General features: G+C 36.4%; 1 protein-coding gene across 8 annotated transcripts in view; it reads left to right on the top strand.

Annotated features, from left to right (window-relative positions):
- The window catches only part of ZNF207 (zinc finger protein 207), a 32,128-nt gene extending 16,153 nt beyond the window's left edge, over positions 1-15,975 (top strand). For 2 of the 8 annotated variants that reach the window (XM_003933017.3, XM_003933015.4), the window contains 6 exons: positions 308-378; positions 1,916-2,073; positions 3,555-3,647; positions 4,656-4,898; positions 6,190-6,349; positions 6,494-7,237. In XM_003933017.3, coding sequence (XP_003933066.1) covers positions 308-378; positions 1,916-2,073; positions 3,555-3,647; positions 4,656-4,898; positions 6,190-6,349; positions 6,494-6,654 — 886 coding nt within the window. In that variant the 3' untranslated portion in view covers positions 6,655-7,237. Of the gene's footprint in view, positions 1-307; positions 379-1,915; positions 2,074-3,554; positions 3,648-4,655; positions 4,899-6,189; positions 6,350-6,493; positions 7,238-9,965; positions 10,021-14,463 lie in introns of those variants that run through there. The other 6 variants (XM_010343625.3, XM_003933016.4, XR_012514596.1 and 3 more) reach the window with 5 other exon arrangements.
- Positions 15,976-17,519: the final 1,544 nt, after the last annotated feature.

The following is a 17,519-nucleotide window of genomic DNA, read 5'->3' as shown; positions in this document are numbered from 1 at the left end:
AAAAAAATCGTGATTTTGCTTTCCAATTACACATACTTTACATGAGGCCTCTTGTGCATATTGAGAGTATATTTGTTCTCAATGACTTTAAATGTTTTGTCAACTTTTTTTTCTTTTATTGGTAAACCAAAGAGTTTGCTGGGTTTTAGACCATTTATTTTGATAGGATTTTATAGTGTGTTGTGTGTTCTTTCAGCTTGATTCATTTTAATATTAGAGGTCAAATTCAAGTCTTTTAGCCGGAATATTTTTTAATGGTTTATGCTGTTCGTTAACTTAGTATTTCTTGAAATTTGCTTTCTAATAGAATGATGCCAATGGGTGGAATGATGCCACCTGGACCAGGAATACCACCTCTGATGCCTGGAATGCCACCAGGTATGATATGTTAGATAGTTTTCCTCTTACAGGTTTTATATAGACTTTACTTCTAAGTTTTTTAGACATTTGTGGGCCTTGGTATAATGAAATTTAAAAATTTCCCTCAGTTGCAAAGTGTTTAGTGTTATATGGACCCTTTAAAAAAAAAAGTATGTTTTAGTAGATATCTGAAGACCATGGTCCTTTTTTGAAGTTTGAAATAGATAATAGGTTTCAAAGCAGCCAAAGTGAGTCATGGCCTATGTGCTGAATCTCATGTACTTAAGAACACTAGTATTAAGAATTTTTTTTTTTTTAAGGAGTTTTGCTCTTGTCTGGGCTAGAGTACAATGGCACAATCTCTGCTTACTGCAGCCTCTGCCTCCTGGGTTCAAGCAATTCTCCTACCTTAGTCTTCTGAGTAGCTGAATTTGTAGGCATGTGCCACTATGCTTGGCTCAATTTTTGTATTTTTAGTTGAGACAGGTTTTTCTGTGTTGGTCAGACTGGTCTCAAACTCCCAACCTTAGGTGATCCACCTGCCTCAGCCTCCCACAGTGCTGGGATTATAGCCATGAGATACTGCACCCAGCCCTAAACAAACTGTATTAAATAGTGTAGCCATTTATTGTCTCAGTCAATGAAAAGAAACAAACAAAAAATATAATATATATATGTATATACACATGCACACACTTTTTTTTTTTTTTTTTTTTTTTTTTTGGAGATGGATGGAGATGGAATCTTGCTCTGTCACCAGGCTGGAGTGCTGTGGCGCCGTCTCGGCTCACTGCAACCTCTGCCTCCTGGGTTCAAGCAATTTTTCCGCCTCAGCCTCCTGAGTAGCTGGGACCACAGGCACGTGCCACTATGCCCAGCTAATTTTTGTATTTTTGGTAGAGACAGGGTTTCACCATGGCCAGGATTTCTTGAGCTCTTGATCCACTTGCCTTGGCCTCCCAAAGTACTTGGATTGAAGGCATGAGCCACTGTGCCTGCCCTTACACTTACTTTTATTTATTTATTTTTTTTGAGATGAAGTCTCGCTCTGTTGCCCAGGCTGGAGCACAGTGGCACAATCTCAGCTCATGGTAATCTGCCTCCTGGGTTCAAGTGATTTCTCCTGCCTCAACCTCCTGAGTAGCTGGGAGTAAGGTGCCCACCACCATGCCCAGCTAATTTTTGCATTTTTAGTAGAGATGGGATTTTGCCATGTTGGCCACGCTGGTCTTGAACTCCTGACCTGGTAGTTGATTGAAATAATTATTTTATATATTAGAAGAAGGCTAAATCAGTAGGACCAGTAAGCATAAATGCCAAATGTTTTGCCCACGTGTTAGGGTCTAGTGTTATCTTCTACTTTGTAAAATTCTGAAGCGGTACTGAGGGAAAATTTGAGGCAAGAATGTTGCATGGGGCAAATGCCTAAGTTCCTTGGACTTAATTGAGGTGTTGAGCAGTTAATTGTTAATAACTTTGTAGTGTAGAAGTAAGTGTTTTTTCCTACGCTAAATTTTTGAGGGACTTAGTCTCCCCAAACATTTCTTTTCTGCAGGTATGCCCCCGCCTGTTCCACGTCCTGGAATTCCTCCAATGACCCAAGCGCAGGCTGTTTCAGCTCCAGGTATTCTTAATAGACCACCTGCACCAACAGCAACTGTACCTGCTCCACAGCCTCCAGTTACTAAGCCTCTTTTCCCCAGTGCTGGACAGGTAAGGTGAAAATCCTAAAAAGAAGTACACTTATATTTAAAGATAAAGTGCAGTTGTTTACAGAATGCTTTGAAATTCTCAAAAGGTCAATTTTTTTTTTTTGGTCTATAATATTTTTATTATAATTTACTAAATATACTAAAAGGTGGCTTATCCACTTCCATGTTTATACATTGATTTCCTCTACTCATAAAAGGTTGAATGAAGCCAAAGTTAGTATGTTACTTTTCCATATTTGTGAACCGTGTATATTCTTAGCTTTTTTTTTTTTTTTTTTTTTTGAGACGGAGTTTCGCTCTTGTTGCCCAGGCTGGAGTGCAATGGCGCGATCTCGGCTCACCGCAACCTCTGCCTCCTGGGTTCAGGCAATTCTCCTGCCTCAGCCTCCTGAGTAGCTGGGATTACAGGCACGCGCCACCATGCCCAGCTACTTTTTTTTTTTGTATTTTTAGTAGAGACGGGGTTTCACCATGTTGACCAGGATGGTCTCGATCTCTTGACCTTGTGATCTACCCGCCTCGGCCTCCCAAAGTGCTGGGATTACAGGCTTGAGCCACCGCGCCCGGCCTTTTTTTTTTTTTTTTTTTTTAAAAACTAATGAAAGTTTAATACCTGGGGTGTTCAGAGGTCTTCCTTTACTGATTGAAGAATGAATGGAATGATACCAAAGCCAAAGATGAACATCCTTAAGACTATAGCAAATCATGTCAGGCTCTGCCTCTGGTATGGAACAGTGATGAGCTACAGTGCTGCCCTTGTGCTAAAATGGTGTCATTTAATGGCTTTTGACCTAGTCACACTTGTATTTCTTACTGGTCTTTTTTCAAAGCTTTTAAAACTTTTTCCAAAGCATAAGTGAAAGATGCTTCTGTTATTATGGTGTGCACATAATTGTTAAAACCTTAGCTTTTTTCCTCGTTTCATTGAGAAATAAGCAGATTCAGATTTAATTTATTTAGAATTTAGATCAGGATGTATGTTTATTCATTTTATTTTTTAGATTATCCCTTAGATTTTTTAAAAGTTATTTTCTGTTTGTGAGTGCTAAATTAAAAGCATTTTCTTTAAGTGCCTTTTATTAAGCACATTAATCTAGCTTTTACGGTGGGTGGGAATTTTATGTATTCAGAGATGTAAAACTGGACAAAAATCTTTTGTAGAGAATCATTGATACAGAATTGGATTGAGTCAGTATTTATACATCGCTATTCTCAGTTTCAGGTATTCTTGAAATAATGCAAAACAGTAGTTTTAGAAAATAGCTAACTAGGTTTTATTGGTATAGAATTAAATTTTTTTGAGGCTCCTATTTTAATATTGTTTATTGTAAATGCATTAACTGCCTGCCTTTTAAAATAAGTGACATTTGATTGCATTCAATTTTGCATTTACAAAAATGCAATCTAAAAAGTCTACCACATGGCTTATTTTGACCCATTTGTTTGGAGACTTTTCATTGTTTCCTTTCTTTTATGCTACAGATGGGGACACCTGTCACAAGCTCAAGTACAGCTTCATCCAATTCAGAAAGTCTGTCTGCATCTTCTAAAGCTCTGTTTCCTAGCACAGCACAAGTACGCAGGAAGTTGCAGTTTAAAATTGTTAAAATGGCTTTATAAGTTAACCCTTTGGACCCTACTTAAAAACTGAATATTTTTCCAAAAATATACTGTTTAATTTTTTAAAGCAAAATTAATGCTATGTAAGTCAAATGGTATTTGAAAATTTGAATTTATACTAAAAAAAAGTACCCCAAACTCCTATGGTTCTAAAGGGTTAAAAGCATGTAAGCAGTAAATGCATTATAGTGGCCAATGGTTAGCCTGATGCATGATTAAGCTATTTTGATTTATGCTGTTTAATGCATCATATTTAATGTAAGAAAATTTAATACTCTGCTTTGATCCTAAAAGTTGGCCTAGTCTACATGTTTTAGATGTGTGGTATTATGAAAAGTAACACATTTGTTACTGATAACTTGTTACTTTAAAAGATCCTACTGAATTAACCCTTTTGTCTATGGTTATTATCCAGCCATTGTTAATTTGGAGGGGATTATATAAATATATAAACAATACTGCTAAAAGACGTATCTTTAATGTGTCACCATTTATAGTCGTTCATGGTATACTTAGTAACTGGAGTTTAAACTCATATTCTGTAGTTTTTTGGTTTTTTTTTTTTTTTTTAGCTGTTTGATAGATTAACAACTAAACTATTAATAGAACAATAAAAATAGAATACATGTAATGCTGTTATAACATACTGTATTTCAGTAGTCTGGAATAATTACAAAGCATTGTAAATTTAATTTTTGATGAGGAGGTAGAAGACATCTAACAAGTTAAGTATACAGTTTTATTTCCACTGCTGTGTTCTGGATGTGACTTCAACACAGCATCTTTTCATACTCTTAATGGGTTATCTTGAATTTTGTGGAGTGTTTGTCACATGTTAACTTTGTTTTAATTTCATTTAAAGTTTGGTCCTTTATTTAATGTTGATGCCTTAAGTTAAAGTGTTTGTAGATATACTTAATTTTGGGTTTTGAAGTTTTGTTGATGAAGAATTGTATTTTACAGGCTCAGGCAGCTGTCCAGGGACCTGTTGGTACAGATTTCAAACCCTTAAATAGTACCCCTGCAACAACTACAGAACCCCCAAAGCCTACATTCCCTGCTTATACACAGTCTACAGCTTCAACCACTAGTACAACAAATAGTACTGCAGCTAAACCAGCAGCTTCAATAACAAGTAAGCCTGCTACACTTACAACAACCAGTGCAACCAGTAAGTTGATCCATCCAGATGAGGATATATCCCTGGTAAGTTCTTTTCAGTTTTCTACTAGCAGCATTTGATTTAAAGCTGTTATAGCAATTTGTCCCTTTGAAAAGTGTTACTTTGTACTCACATGGTCTGTGATCTGGTTTAATGCTTACTAAGTGGTTTTTGCCATTTTGATTCTTAAGAAATCACTACTTAAAGTGGATGGATATTGCATGTTTTGGTCTTAGATGTTTTCTCTCCCCTTCCTCCAGACTGTTCCGAAAAGAAGACAGTAAGTCAGGTTCTTAACTCTTTTAAAAATCATTTTAGTTAAACACAAATTTGCATATATTGATTGAAGAACTATTAAGTGTGAAGTAGAATCTGTAGATCCCCTAAGTCCCATATAAAGGAATTAATTTTAATATAAAGTCAATATTATATTTAGAATGTTGATAATGGCCGGGCATGTGGCTCATACCTATAGTCTTAGCACTTTGGGGAGGCCAAGACAGGTGGATCACTTGAGGTCAGGAGTTCAAGACCAGCCTGGCAACATGGTAAAACCCCATCTCTACTAAAAATACAGAAATTAGCCAGGTATGGTGGCAGGCGCCTGTAATGCCAGCTGCTAGGGAGGCTGAGGCAGGAAAATTACTTGAACCTGGGAGGCGGCGGTTACAGTGAGCCAAGATTGTACCATCGTGCTCTAGAATGAACAACAGAGCAAGACTCTGTCTTGGGGGAGAAAAAAAAGGAATGTTAATAACAATACTTCATTAGATAGTTTTTTGTTGAAGCAATTTGTAATTCCTGGAAAGTTGTTAGTCAGGCTTCAAGTTTACAAACAGGTGAAGTTTTAAGGTATATAGAGTTTAAGCAGTTGGATTGGTTGGTTTGGGAAAACTAAATAGTTGGGGAGTAAGGGTAAATGTTTGAAAATTATTCTTTTTTTTTTTTTGAGACGGAGTTTTGCTCGTTACCCAGGCTGGAGTGCAATGGCGCAATCTCGGCTCACCACAACCTCCGCCTCCTGGGTTCAGGCAATTCTCCTGCCTCAGCCTCCTGAGTAGCTGGGATTACAGGCACGTACCACCGTGCCCAGCTAATTTTTTTTTTTGAATTTTTGGTGGAGATGGGGTTTCACCATGTTGACCAAGATGGTCTCGATCTCTTGACCTCGTGGTCCACCCACCTCGGCCTCCCAAAGTGCTGGGATTACAGGCTTGAGCCACCACGCCCGGCCTGAAAATTATTCTTAACGTTACAAGATTTTAGATGCATTCCTTTATGTTTGATGCAGCTCTGCATTCAGGTATTGAGCCTTGTGCTTATTTTTATTCCCAGGAAGAGAGAAGGGCACAGTTACCTAAATACCAACGTAATCTTCCTCGGCCAGGACAGGCCCCCATCGGTAATCCACCAGTTGGACCAATTGGAGGTATGATGCCACCACAGCCAGGCATCCCACAGCAACAAGGAATGAGACCCCCAATGCCACCTCATGGTATTTCTCTTTTTATGTTTATCATATTTAGTGGATTTTCTCAGTTAATGCATAAAATACTAAATTCATTTGCAATATACATTGTATTTAAAAAGTACAGCGCATAACAATCTATTTTTTGTGTTTGCAATTGTTGTTTTTTAGGTCAGTATGGTGGTCATCATCAAGGCATGCCAGGATACCTTCCTGGTGCTATGCCCCCATATGGGCAGGGACCGCCAATGGTGCCCCCTTACCAGGGTGGGCCTCCTCGACCTCCGATGGGAATGAGACCTCCTGTAATGTCGCAAGGTGGCCGTTACTGATCTTACTTCATCCAGGCTAATAGGTTTGGAGATTAAACCTTTTCTCAACTTGTGCTGTTTATATAGCCAAGCTTCCGTCAATAAGGCTTCATTGTGACTTTAACAAACATTATCTTCCCACATACCAGGAACTATTGGACATTTATTTTACATGGGAAAATTTATTTGGAATAATAAAGCAGGAACTTTTCCTGAAGTTGCAATTTATACTGTATGGCTTCTTTTTCATGTTTCATCTAGGTTTTTAGAAGTGAAGTATAGTAAATTTGGTTCGTTAAATTGTGAAGGCGCTGGAATTACATGAACATACCACCTTATTAAAGGCAAGTTCTGTAAGCTTACATTGCTATTTGTAAAGTTATGCCTTCACAGCATTTCAGATGCTGTTGGACTTCATGTCCCCAACCTAGCTTGGTGAGGGCTGTAACTGTTTCCAAGTACTTGTACATTGGAAGTCTGAATGTGTAACAATATTTAATGTATTTAGAGTTCCTCATGTTGCAGGGTTTAAGAAATCTGACCCACCAAGGTCATGTGACTTTTCTGTACTGTTAAACTTCATTGTAATAAAATGAGAGAAAAATTTATGCCTTTTTATTCATAACCCAGCTGTGGACCACTGCCTGAAAGGTTTGTACAGATGCATGCCACAGTAGATGTCCACATAATAAAGTACATAGTTACAATGCAGTTTTGATATATCATTGGATTCTGTCTTTGAGTTGTAGGTTCTTAGCTGCATGTTTTAAACTGAATAGTGTATGTAGAGTTGTATGTTAATGCTTCAGTTAACAGAAAAACTCAGATACATGAGTCATTACATAATTAATATGAAAATCTTTATAATCACCTTTCCCCACCCTCTTTGGTGTCAGTACACATCAGGTGTCATAGATACTTAAAATGTAAATGTTAACACTTTTTCCTTCCTGCTAAGATGTTTAGAGCCTAGTGCCAGACCCATTCATTTTCTTTTTATTATTTTTGAGACTTCAGTACTGCATGGACCTCAGAAGCTTTTCAGGTGCAAACTTCTAGAAGCTTAGGTGCATGCAGTAATAGCTTCTTGTGCTGCTTATCGGTTGGTATAAATTGGGTTGGTATAAATTATTCTAAGTATAATGCTGAGAATCTGAATGTGTCTCTGTTGGGTTGGTTAGCAGATGGATTGGCAGTTTTTAACTTTATTATGATCCTGGAAGATTACATTATTCATTCGAGTACCTTCTGTCATTAAGTCTAGATAGCCTTACTGTGCAACTTTTTATCCTTGGAAATTTTGAATGTTGTGTTCTTACAGAGAGCTTTTATGTAGAGATGACTACTTTCCAATGTTTGGTGTTGGAACTAGCTCTTGTTGACCTTTTTGGGATCTGTTTTTCTGGTCTTTACTTTTTTGCAGGGTAGTTTTATGACTATTTAGGTATCAAATAACCTATGCAAAATACTAATATAATGAACTCAAGTTGAGGTAGAAAATGATAACATTTCTTTGTAACTTTCCTGTGAAGGTATAGATAAAAGACATGAACTCTGAAGCTGTAAGAAAAAAAGGGCTTTAACTTTGAAGGAAAATATATTGGAAAGTGATTTAGCCATCACAGAAGAGTTCATATTTATGTGACAGGTAAAAGTCATACATTTAAGCCAGACGTTGCAAATATTATAAAGCTAATGCTGTTTTACCTCATATTGGCTGGGAGTGGTGGCTCGTACCTCTAGTCCCAGCCCTCTGGAAGGCTGAGGTAGGAGGATTGCAAGTACAGCCTGACCAACATGGCAGAACTCTACAAAACATTTAAAAATTAGCCAGGCGTGTTACTGTGGGTCTGTGGTCCCGTCTAGTTGAAAGGCTGAGGGAGGCGAGGATCACTTGAGCACAGGAGTCGAGGCTGCAGTGAGCTGTGTTTACTCCAGCCTGGGCAACAGAGCAAGACTCTGTCAAAAAATAAAATATCTGATTATTTGGCTTCAATGATTTTACAGTTCCTGTGCTTTGTGGTTCCTGTGCTTTGTGGTACGATAGCAGTACAAAATTTTTCATAGCTTGAAAATAAAATGTCTGTGTTTCGCCAAGAATGTATTTCTTCCTTCTGCCAGTTGCCAAGTCCCAAACCACTTTCCCCTCTGAACCTCTGCCTGCCTAAATGGTTTCAAAGTTAGTACACACTTCTTTGATTTGGCAGCACACTTAATATACTGCCGAAGAAAAATTCTGAGTTGAAAATCTTTAAGATAAAAATGGTGTGATTAAGTAGGGGATGCTCTCCCAAATTCTCAAGAATTTCATGTACAGGGTTGTGGACAAACTGCAAAAGGGTTAGTAGACCTGTTTCAGAAATTATGTGAAGCTTTATTTGCATTTTATGCAAAGAAGGCCGATGCTTTATAGCAATGTTTTTTGCTCTCTGTATAGGTCTGATGGGCAAAAATAGAACTTTAAATATGGGATAGAATTCTAATTAAAAATTAATCGAAAGTGTTAGGCTTTAGCATATAAAACTTAAGCTCATGGGTTCCTGCATTTGTAGCTGTAGACTCATAGGAGGTGTACCCATTTAATATATTTGAAGTGTAATTTTTGCATGCATCCAAGCATAATTAAGCTTCTAGAAAGCTTTTATCTAAATGCTTCTGGGGTCCATAGTGTGGTTGAATCATGAGTAGAGCAAATTACATTCATATAATTAACTCTTAACCTTCCTTAAGTAATAGATGAAGTTGAGTCAAAGTGAATGTCAACTGCCCTCACTGAAGACAATTTTTGGGACTTGATAATTCAGGCAGGCATTGTGATTGCCATAATTAAGGAAGTTGTAAGGTTAGTAGGGCTGGCAGCTTTGGCTCTACCTTACATCCACCCCTTTTAGAAAAACAAGAGAACATTTTGTCTGGCACTAGTTTCTATTGTATAAGTTTTCATACTGTGTAGCAGTAACAAGACCACAGCAGGTGAGGATCAACTTTTGAGTGGCTGCTGGAATTATTTGATTTTAATTCTTAGTATTTTAGTAGTCTCTCACATATTTGCTGTTAGGTATGAATAAAATATTCCTACCGTACTCTGTTCCACTGAGTTATGTATTTTCAACTTAGACTTACCTTAATTTAGCTTAGTTAATTGGGGAGGGGGATTCCCCTACAAAAATAAGTACTGACTCAGAATGGAATTGTAGTGAACAGTAGTTAAAAACAAAGCTGCTCCTTTTGCTTGCTTGATCATTGGGATTTAAAAAATAAAAAATTAATGCATGTCTTTTAATTTAATTGGGAACTGTTTTTCTAAAATTAAAATTTTCTTCTTCCTATAGCCCTGCCATAGGACAGGCTGAGGCTGAGTCTCAGTGTTGCCCTGTTCAGTCTGAGGCAAGTGGGATTTATTTTATTCCTTACAGGGGCTTTCACAGCTTTATGGCTGTTGGATATTTATGTCCCCAAACTTGCAGCAAGTTTGGTGAAGGCCCCTAAATTTAATTAAACTTAGGATTTTTATACTCTTTTGGCAGAGAAGGCTCTATATTAATATTCACGTTTGACTGTGGTGTTAATAAACATTAAGTATTTCATGTACAATTTCATGTAATTTGCTTTGTGTTACAGAAACAGCTTCAGTAAAGCTTGGGTTACCATACTGAACTTTAGTAAATTGACGAAATTTGGTATTTTTGATTTGGTGGCATGAAATGTTTCAGATTTTCTGCTTACACGTCTAGGAAAATCTTACTGGTTTTATTTTCTCCGTAAACTATTAAATTTAACCTCAAGGATAAGTTTTAATCATTGGAAATGCCACAGCTGGAGTGCAGTGATCTTGGCTCACTGCAACCTCCGCCTCCCGGGTTTAAGTGATTCTCTTGCCTCAGCCTCCCAAGTAGCTGGGATTACAGGCGCCCACAGCCACTCTTGGCTGATGTTACTGTATTTTTTAGTAGAGATGGGGTTTTGCCATGTTGGCCAGGCTGGTCTTGAAATCCTGACCTCAGGTGATTTGCCCGTCCTGGCCTCCCAAAGTGATGGGATTTCCGGCGTGAGCCACCGCGCCTATTCGAAATCTGCATTCTTAATCACAGACTTAGCATTGAATGTTAAGGCTAAAAGGTCATCTAGAAATGCTTGATTTTTAAAGATACTTTCAAGCTTCACCACATTAGAGCAAATGTTAATGTAGAGCCCTGTAAAGGTGGGAAGGTGTTGTCTATGTGTGTTTGTGTATGTGGGGGTATAGACCATACAGTTGATATAAGAAGAGAATTTGGGTGTTATAGACCTTTTAGTATGGATAGATTACTGATTTTCAGGTATCCAAACTGAAATTTGATACCTGATGATGTGGTAAAGTAAGTTAAACTATGGTTTTGGAGTGATTATTTTGAGGTTCATTTTCAGCCTTACTGAACTGTGTTTTATGCACTTGTGAAAAGTATCCACATTAGTTTCCAACTAAAATTTGCCTTTATTTGGTGAGAAAAGGGGTGTGTGTGTGTGTGTGTGTGTGTGTGTGAGTGTGAGTGTGTGTGTTGTAGGGGATAATTACAGAATTGGAAGAGAGGCCAAAAGCAAACCTGAATTATTTTTGTTTCTTGTGTTTGAGCCACCATTCCATCCAGATAGCAATTTACTCTGAGCAGTAACAGTGAACAAACAGTATAACATTTAGCAAACCTAGAATTGTTTATACGTGGTTTTCATTCTTGGAAGCCTAAAGAAAAAATATACATTAAATGAATTTCAGATTTTGACCTGCTTAATAATATGTTTTTCACTGTAACTAAATGATATAAAAGGATTTTAATATTTAAAGAAGAATTTTGTTGCTTCCATTACAAAATACTCCATTGGACTATTTTATAACTTCAGTAATCAACATGTAAGAGCTCTTAATTGGAGATCTGTTTTCTCTCATACCTGCCATCCCCCAATATGCTGAAATCTTTAAAAGTTGCTTGTCTTAATTCTGATGGTGGTAATGAAAAAAATGTGCTGGAAATACAGGCTTGGTTTATCCACTTGAGTACTCGGGGTGGGAGGAATTTAGCAATGGCATAATTAGTTGAAGGTAATAAATATATATAGATAACTAAGAGAGAGTTCTTTTTTTTTTTTTTTGTGGTAGTTCTGTGACTCAGACAAATAAGATTTTGATAATCATGTAATTTTTAGGTGTCTGTAACATCCACCGGTAAAACTTGGCAAACAAAAGAAAATACTGAAGTCATTGCTTTAACTGAGCCAAAATTTTGTTTGAGTAAGCTGATGAAAGTAGACATGCACCTTAGAAGTAGATATCCTAAAATTTATACAGACATGTATGTCTTTTTAAATGCTATAGTTACTGACCTAATTTTTAGTAATCTTTCTGCGTTATTCCAAAATGAAATTTGTTTGCTCTTCATCGTAACTTTTACGGAAAAGTCCTTTAAAAAGGGGATTTAGTTGTAAGGCAAAAACTCTGTCTATAGGGCAGAGTTTTATAAGTAAACATTCCCCCACTTCTGCTAACTATCTCATGACAGTGAAGTTCACTTCTTTTTTTAACCCTTTCTCAGTATTTTAATTTCTTTGAATCAGTTAAATAATAACCTTTTGTTTTTATAGCAAAGAAGTCATCTGACTTTTCTGTGTGATGTTTCTTGACCAAAGAAGAGGCACTTAACGATGTTCTATATAGGGTCATGTACACAATGGATATTCATAATTTTGTGATTAGTGCTGAATTTTCAAAACTAATATCTTAAGTTCTTAGACACCCTATTATGGATCTAATTCAAACCAATGTGTAGGAAATGGAAAAAGTAGAACTTCAGTTTGAGCTTCCCAGTAACTAAATATATCCAACTTTTCCAAATGTTTATCCCCAAAAGTATGTATCTTTTTTATTTTTTTAACCTGGCATTTTTTGTTAGAAAATAGATGAAATTTTAAAGGAACATTTGAAAAAAAGCATTTCTTCAGTAAGGCTTAGAAAATAATTGCTTTAAACAAGTACTATTTTTTTTCTTGCTTTTGGCTGTATACATTTTTGGATATTTTAGTCTCAAAAGAAAGAGCTTTTTATTTTCTTCCTAACTCTGGAAAATAATAGTTTGGACCTAAATTAGTTTGAAAAATCTGAATTATCTCTCTGAAAATCTTTTCTTTTCTTTTTTTTTTTTTTTTGAGACGGAGTTTCGCTCTTGTTACCCAGGCTGGAGTGCAATGGCGCGATCTCGGCTCACCGCAACCTCTGCCTCCCGGGTTCAGGCAATTCTCCTGTCTCAGCCTCCTGAGTAGTTGGGATTACAGGCATGCGCCACCATGCCCAGCTAATTTTTTGTATTTTTAGTAGAGACGGGGTTTCACCATGTTGATCAGGATGGTCTCGATCTTTTGACCTCGTGATCCACCCGCCTCGGCCTCCCAAAGTGCTGGGATTACAGGCTTGAGCCACTGCGCCCAGCCTGAAAATCTTTTCAATCAGTCTAACGTATTCTCAGGAGAAAATGTCTTTATTTTACTAAGCAGAATATAGTAGTCATATTAAGGCAGAAATTTGTAGTCTGAAGGAGATAGGTCTTCACTGAAGCCAATTTGAACTATTCCTATTTGTAGCAAATTGGACACTTATAAATCCAGACTGGCTCATTAGATGGAAACTTTGATGGTTAGGTTCTTTAGGAGGCATACAATCAGTTATGAAAATGTTTATGTATATGTTGTAGTTTTGATCAAAATAACCTTAGAAGGAGGTATGTGTGAGTAAACTGTGTCTTAATGGTTGATTACTTGGACCCCACCTATTCTGTAAGGTAGTAATATGGCACAGCTTCAGTAATGTGTGCTGTTTGTAAAAAGGTGAAGTACTTCATTGGCATTTTTTAAGCCCTCTGACATTCTTAGTGTCTGGGTTGGTTGGTTTGCATTTTACCATTATGGTTGAATCTGTATTCCTTCACCACTGGTTAAGTCTGAGGAACTGACAGTGAAGTTCATTGATGGACAACTTGGATAAAAATGAAGAATGATATCCCAGTTTACTACACATAGGTCAATAGTGATTATTTGGGAGGTGTTGTTTGACTTAAGAACCTTAAATGTATTGAAAAGTAACAGCATTCTTGCTCATGGTTTGCATTTTGTTACTGAGGTCTCACCATATCATTTATTTTAATGTAGCTTTTTATTAAAATTTTATTCATAAATAGTTCAGCAGTCACAGAGGTTAAAAAAAGATTTGCACCATCATCTCCCAGTCTTTACCAATAAAATGAGGCTGCTTAACTACCCAAGTGGAGCAAGGGAAGAGTAATTACAGTTACTGTTAAGTCTGAGTTAGAAAAGATACGGAACATCTAGTTATTGAGCAAAGCCCCCTTTTACCTATTAGCTTATTAGGTACTTCAAGGAGAAACAATAGGATTTGCTTCTCAGTACATGTTTTAAAAATTGATAGTCTCTGATGTGACAAAATTTTTGTGAAAGTTGAATTACAAGCTTTTAAAAATTGCTTGTCTTTGGGGATGTGTCTACATACTCATTTAAATTTAGAAACTACTACATGTTTAAGATACATGCTCATCCCCTTTTTGGAGTAATCAAAATTTCCATCACAAGTCACATACTGGAAAACAGTAAGATTGAGATGTGTCCAAGAGATTTTCAGTGTCATTAGCTCATTTTAAATAGCCAATGTAAGGTAACTTTTGTATGAAAAAAAAAATAGGGAAAAGTTTTAAATGTATAGCAGGCTCTGAGGAAATTTAATGCACATTGACTTTTTAAAGTATGGATTGAACTCCTCAGTTTAATACAATTTGTGTTTTTGTTAACTAGCAGCAGAATTTCAGCATTTGCTACTTACTGGTAGAGAAGAAAAATCCCACAGCCCTGCCAGTACAGGTTAGTTTAATCTGTAAGTACCTGATGTTCCTATTTTTTTCAAACATATTCACATAACTCACACAAGGAAGAAAGCTGTGCAGTTACTTAAATGTGAGTATAACTAATAATAGATCCATTGGACACTTACAACACTCAATATTGGGCCAAAGTAGATCTAGGTTTGCTAACCCCAGTTGTAATAAAGGTGTAATACTGCTCCTTTGTTGTCTCTCTGTGGTTCAACTTAAGTAGACACATTGTCCATAGAAGGAAAAGACAGTGAGTTAAAGTTGACTATGCCCTTGCTGATGAATGATATGGAGTCCAGGGCTTTGGGTCCGGGGTCTTTTACTTAAGCTATTCCATGGAGTTCTCGCATTCACCTTTTAACTTTTTACAGTATGAATCAACCTAAGAAAAAAGGCAAGTTTCCTCACATTTAGAAGTGGTGTACAATCATAAGCTAGAATGTTTTTATAATGCTTTGTTCTTAAATACTTTTAGCAATACTTGCAAATACAAATACTCATTTTTTTGTTCTTTTTTTTTTGTAAATTATAACCTATTCTGTTGGTGTACCTGTGTGAGTTCATTTTACTTTGAACTAAGAATAAGATACCTTTTTAATATTCAAATGAAAGCTGACTACTCATCAAGAAACGTAGCTAGGTTCTTCATGTAACACTTTTGAGGGGCATTGGGAACACAATGGGTTGTGGAAGGTATTTTCAACATTTTTAGTTTTTCATTCTACCCAAGTTCATTGTTTGAACCATCCTTGAAAGATTTCCTTTATTCTTTAAATGATTGTGCTTTTGGGTTGACACAAACTTAAAGCACTAAGGAGGGAGGTATAAAGCATACAAGTTAATTTCTAATTTTTGTAAGCTTGAACCATCCTAACCTGGTGGTAGGATGTATGGCTTCTTCCTTTCACCTTGTGTGATGTCTGATTTGAGACGATCTAGCCATAAAACTAGTTCATCTTGCACTCCTCTTGAGCTAGATGGTGATTAGCCATTGTGAAAACAGATCATCTTTATATGGAAATTGTGCATATTGTTAAAATTTTAAAATGTGGATTTATCACCTGATAATAAAATATATCTTACAAGATATCCACTTGTTTTTTAATGTAAAATTGCACAAGGGTTTAAGTTTCATTGCCTTTCACAGTTTAATCTGTATATGAAATGGCGTAGATACAGTGGAAATGGTTTTCCTTAAAACCATCTCTTTAAAGCTGCCTTTCTGGTGAGTACTGTTTTATACTTTTATATATCATAAGTTTACCTACTAAAATTAATTGAAACAGAACACTTTGATTAAAGAGGTGAGCAATCTGAATTTCTACATCTCTTTGGATATTGCTTGAATCAGGAATATTAGAAAATGATTATTTTACCACCTGGCATTTCCCTATTAATCCTAGTTTATTTTATTTATTTATTTTTTTTTTTTTTTTTGAGACGAAGTTTCGCTCTTGTTACCCAGCCTGGAGTGCAATGGCACGATCTTGGCTCACTGCAACCTCCGCCTCCTGAGTTCAAGCAATTCTCTTGCCTCAGCCTCCTGAGTAGCTGGGATTACAGGCACGCACCACCATGCCCAGCTAATTTTTTGTATTTTTAGTAGAGACGGGGTTTCACCATCTTGACCAGGATGGTCTCGATCTCTCGACCTCATGATCCACCCACCTCGGCCTCCCAAAGTGCTGGGATTACAGGCTTGAGCCACCGCGCCCGGCCAATCCTAGTTTATTTTTTTCTGATCTTTACTAAACAGACTCTAAATACAAAAACTGTTACATAAATTACTTCATTTTGGTGAGAAGGAATAAATGTTTTTATTTAAAACTAGTATTTAAGAAAGTTCTTAAACATTTTCTTTTTAGTTGGCAGCCAGAGGATTTTTCTCAGTACTTTGGAGACATTACATTGGTGTAAAATTAAAATACCAGAACTTCATTCTGTTCTTGTTGAAGCTGTTGTTGCAGTGATTCATGAACAGTTAGTTGGAGTTCAGATGGGAGAAGGGTTTACCGAAATTCTTCCCGCAGACTAGTTACTTACAGGATTTCTTTGAGAAGCTTAAAAATTTCAGAAGTATTTAAGCCACTATAACCCTGCATGAAAAATTGGAGTTAGAAATGCTGATTTCTGAGACCACATACACCAGTGAAAATGAGCTTCTATTTCTAACTACTTCATGCCCTGGTTTATTTAGCCTTGGCATATGTAACACATGGGTTATTTTTTTCCCTATAGTTTTTAGCTACATCCTAGGTAAAACCAGCATATGCTGAATGTTTTTACATTCTATTTCTTGCTGTGATCTTTGTAAACTAATAAACTCAACTCTAAATGCTTTTTAGTTTACAAAACAATGATAGTTTTCTAAAATCTGAAAATTGATATCTGAGTATGTGATGTGGCAATGCATTCTTCTAGATAAGCACTAAACAACGTATGAACCCTCAGTTTGTGTCTTTAAGATTTAAAATGAAGTAAATTTCTAAGGAACTGTGTCCTTTCCTAGCAGGAATAAAGAGACAGTGAAAATTTGGTAAGTATGTAACTTTAAGTGCATGTAATAGTGATGAGAGTAAGTAGCCAAATTTCCATAGTGTTAAGATAATGTTTAAAAGTGAGCAAGAATTATTTTTGCGACTTAATGTTTATGTGTCTAACATTTTTTACAAACTTGTGTGCATAAAGATTAAATTGGAACATACCTTACTCCTTTGGGTTGTTTTTTTTGTTTGTTTTGTTTTTTCTTTTTGGTATGATGCTTTAAATACTAATTTTATATTTCAAGCTTTTTGCAGGGTAGAAATAAGTGGCTGTTAAAGAAACTATCTTCAAGAAGAATTATTTCAATGTCCCTTTTTAAAACTTGACGGTGGCTTTCAGTTTACCTAAGTATTCTGTTTTTCAGCTCCAGTTAAAACTGACAATAGGCAGCTATCAAAAATGGAAAAAATACTGTGCTCTTTCTGGAATATTAGA

This window comes from Saimiri boliviensis, chromosome 17 (genome assembly GCF_048565385.1).
Source record: "Saimiri boliviensis isolate mSaiBol1 chromosome 17, mSaiBol1.pri, whole genome shotgun sequence".
NCBI classification, from domain to species: domain Eukaryota; kingdom Metazoa; phylum Chordata; class Mammalia; order Primates; family Cebidae; genus Saimiri; species Saimiri boliviensis.
The sequence above is the reverse complement of the archived record's forward strand: the minus strand, read 5'-3'. Positions and strand labels throughout refer to the sequence as shown.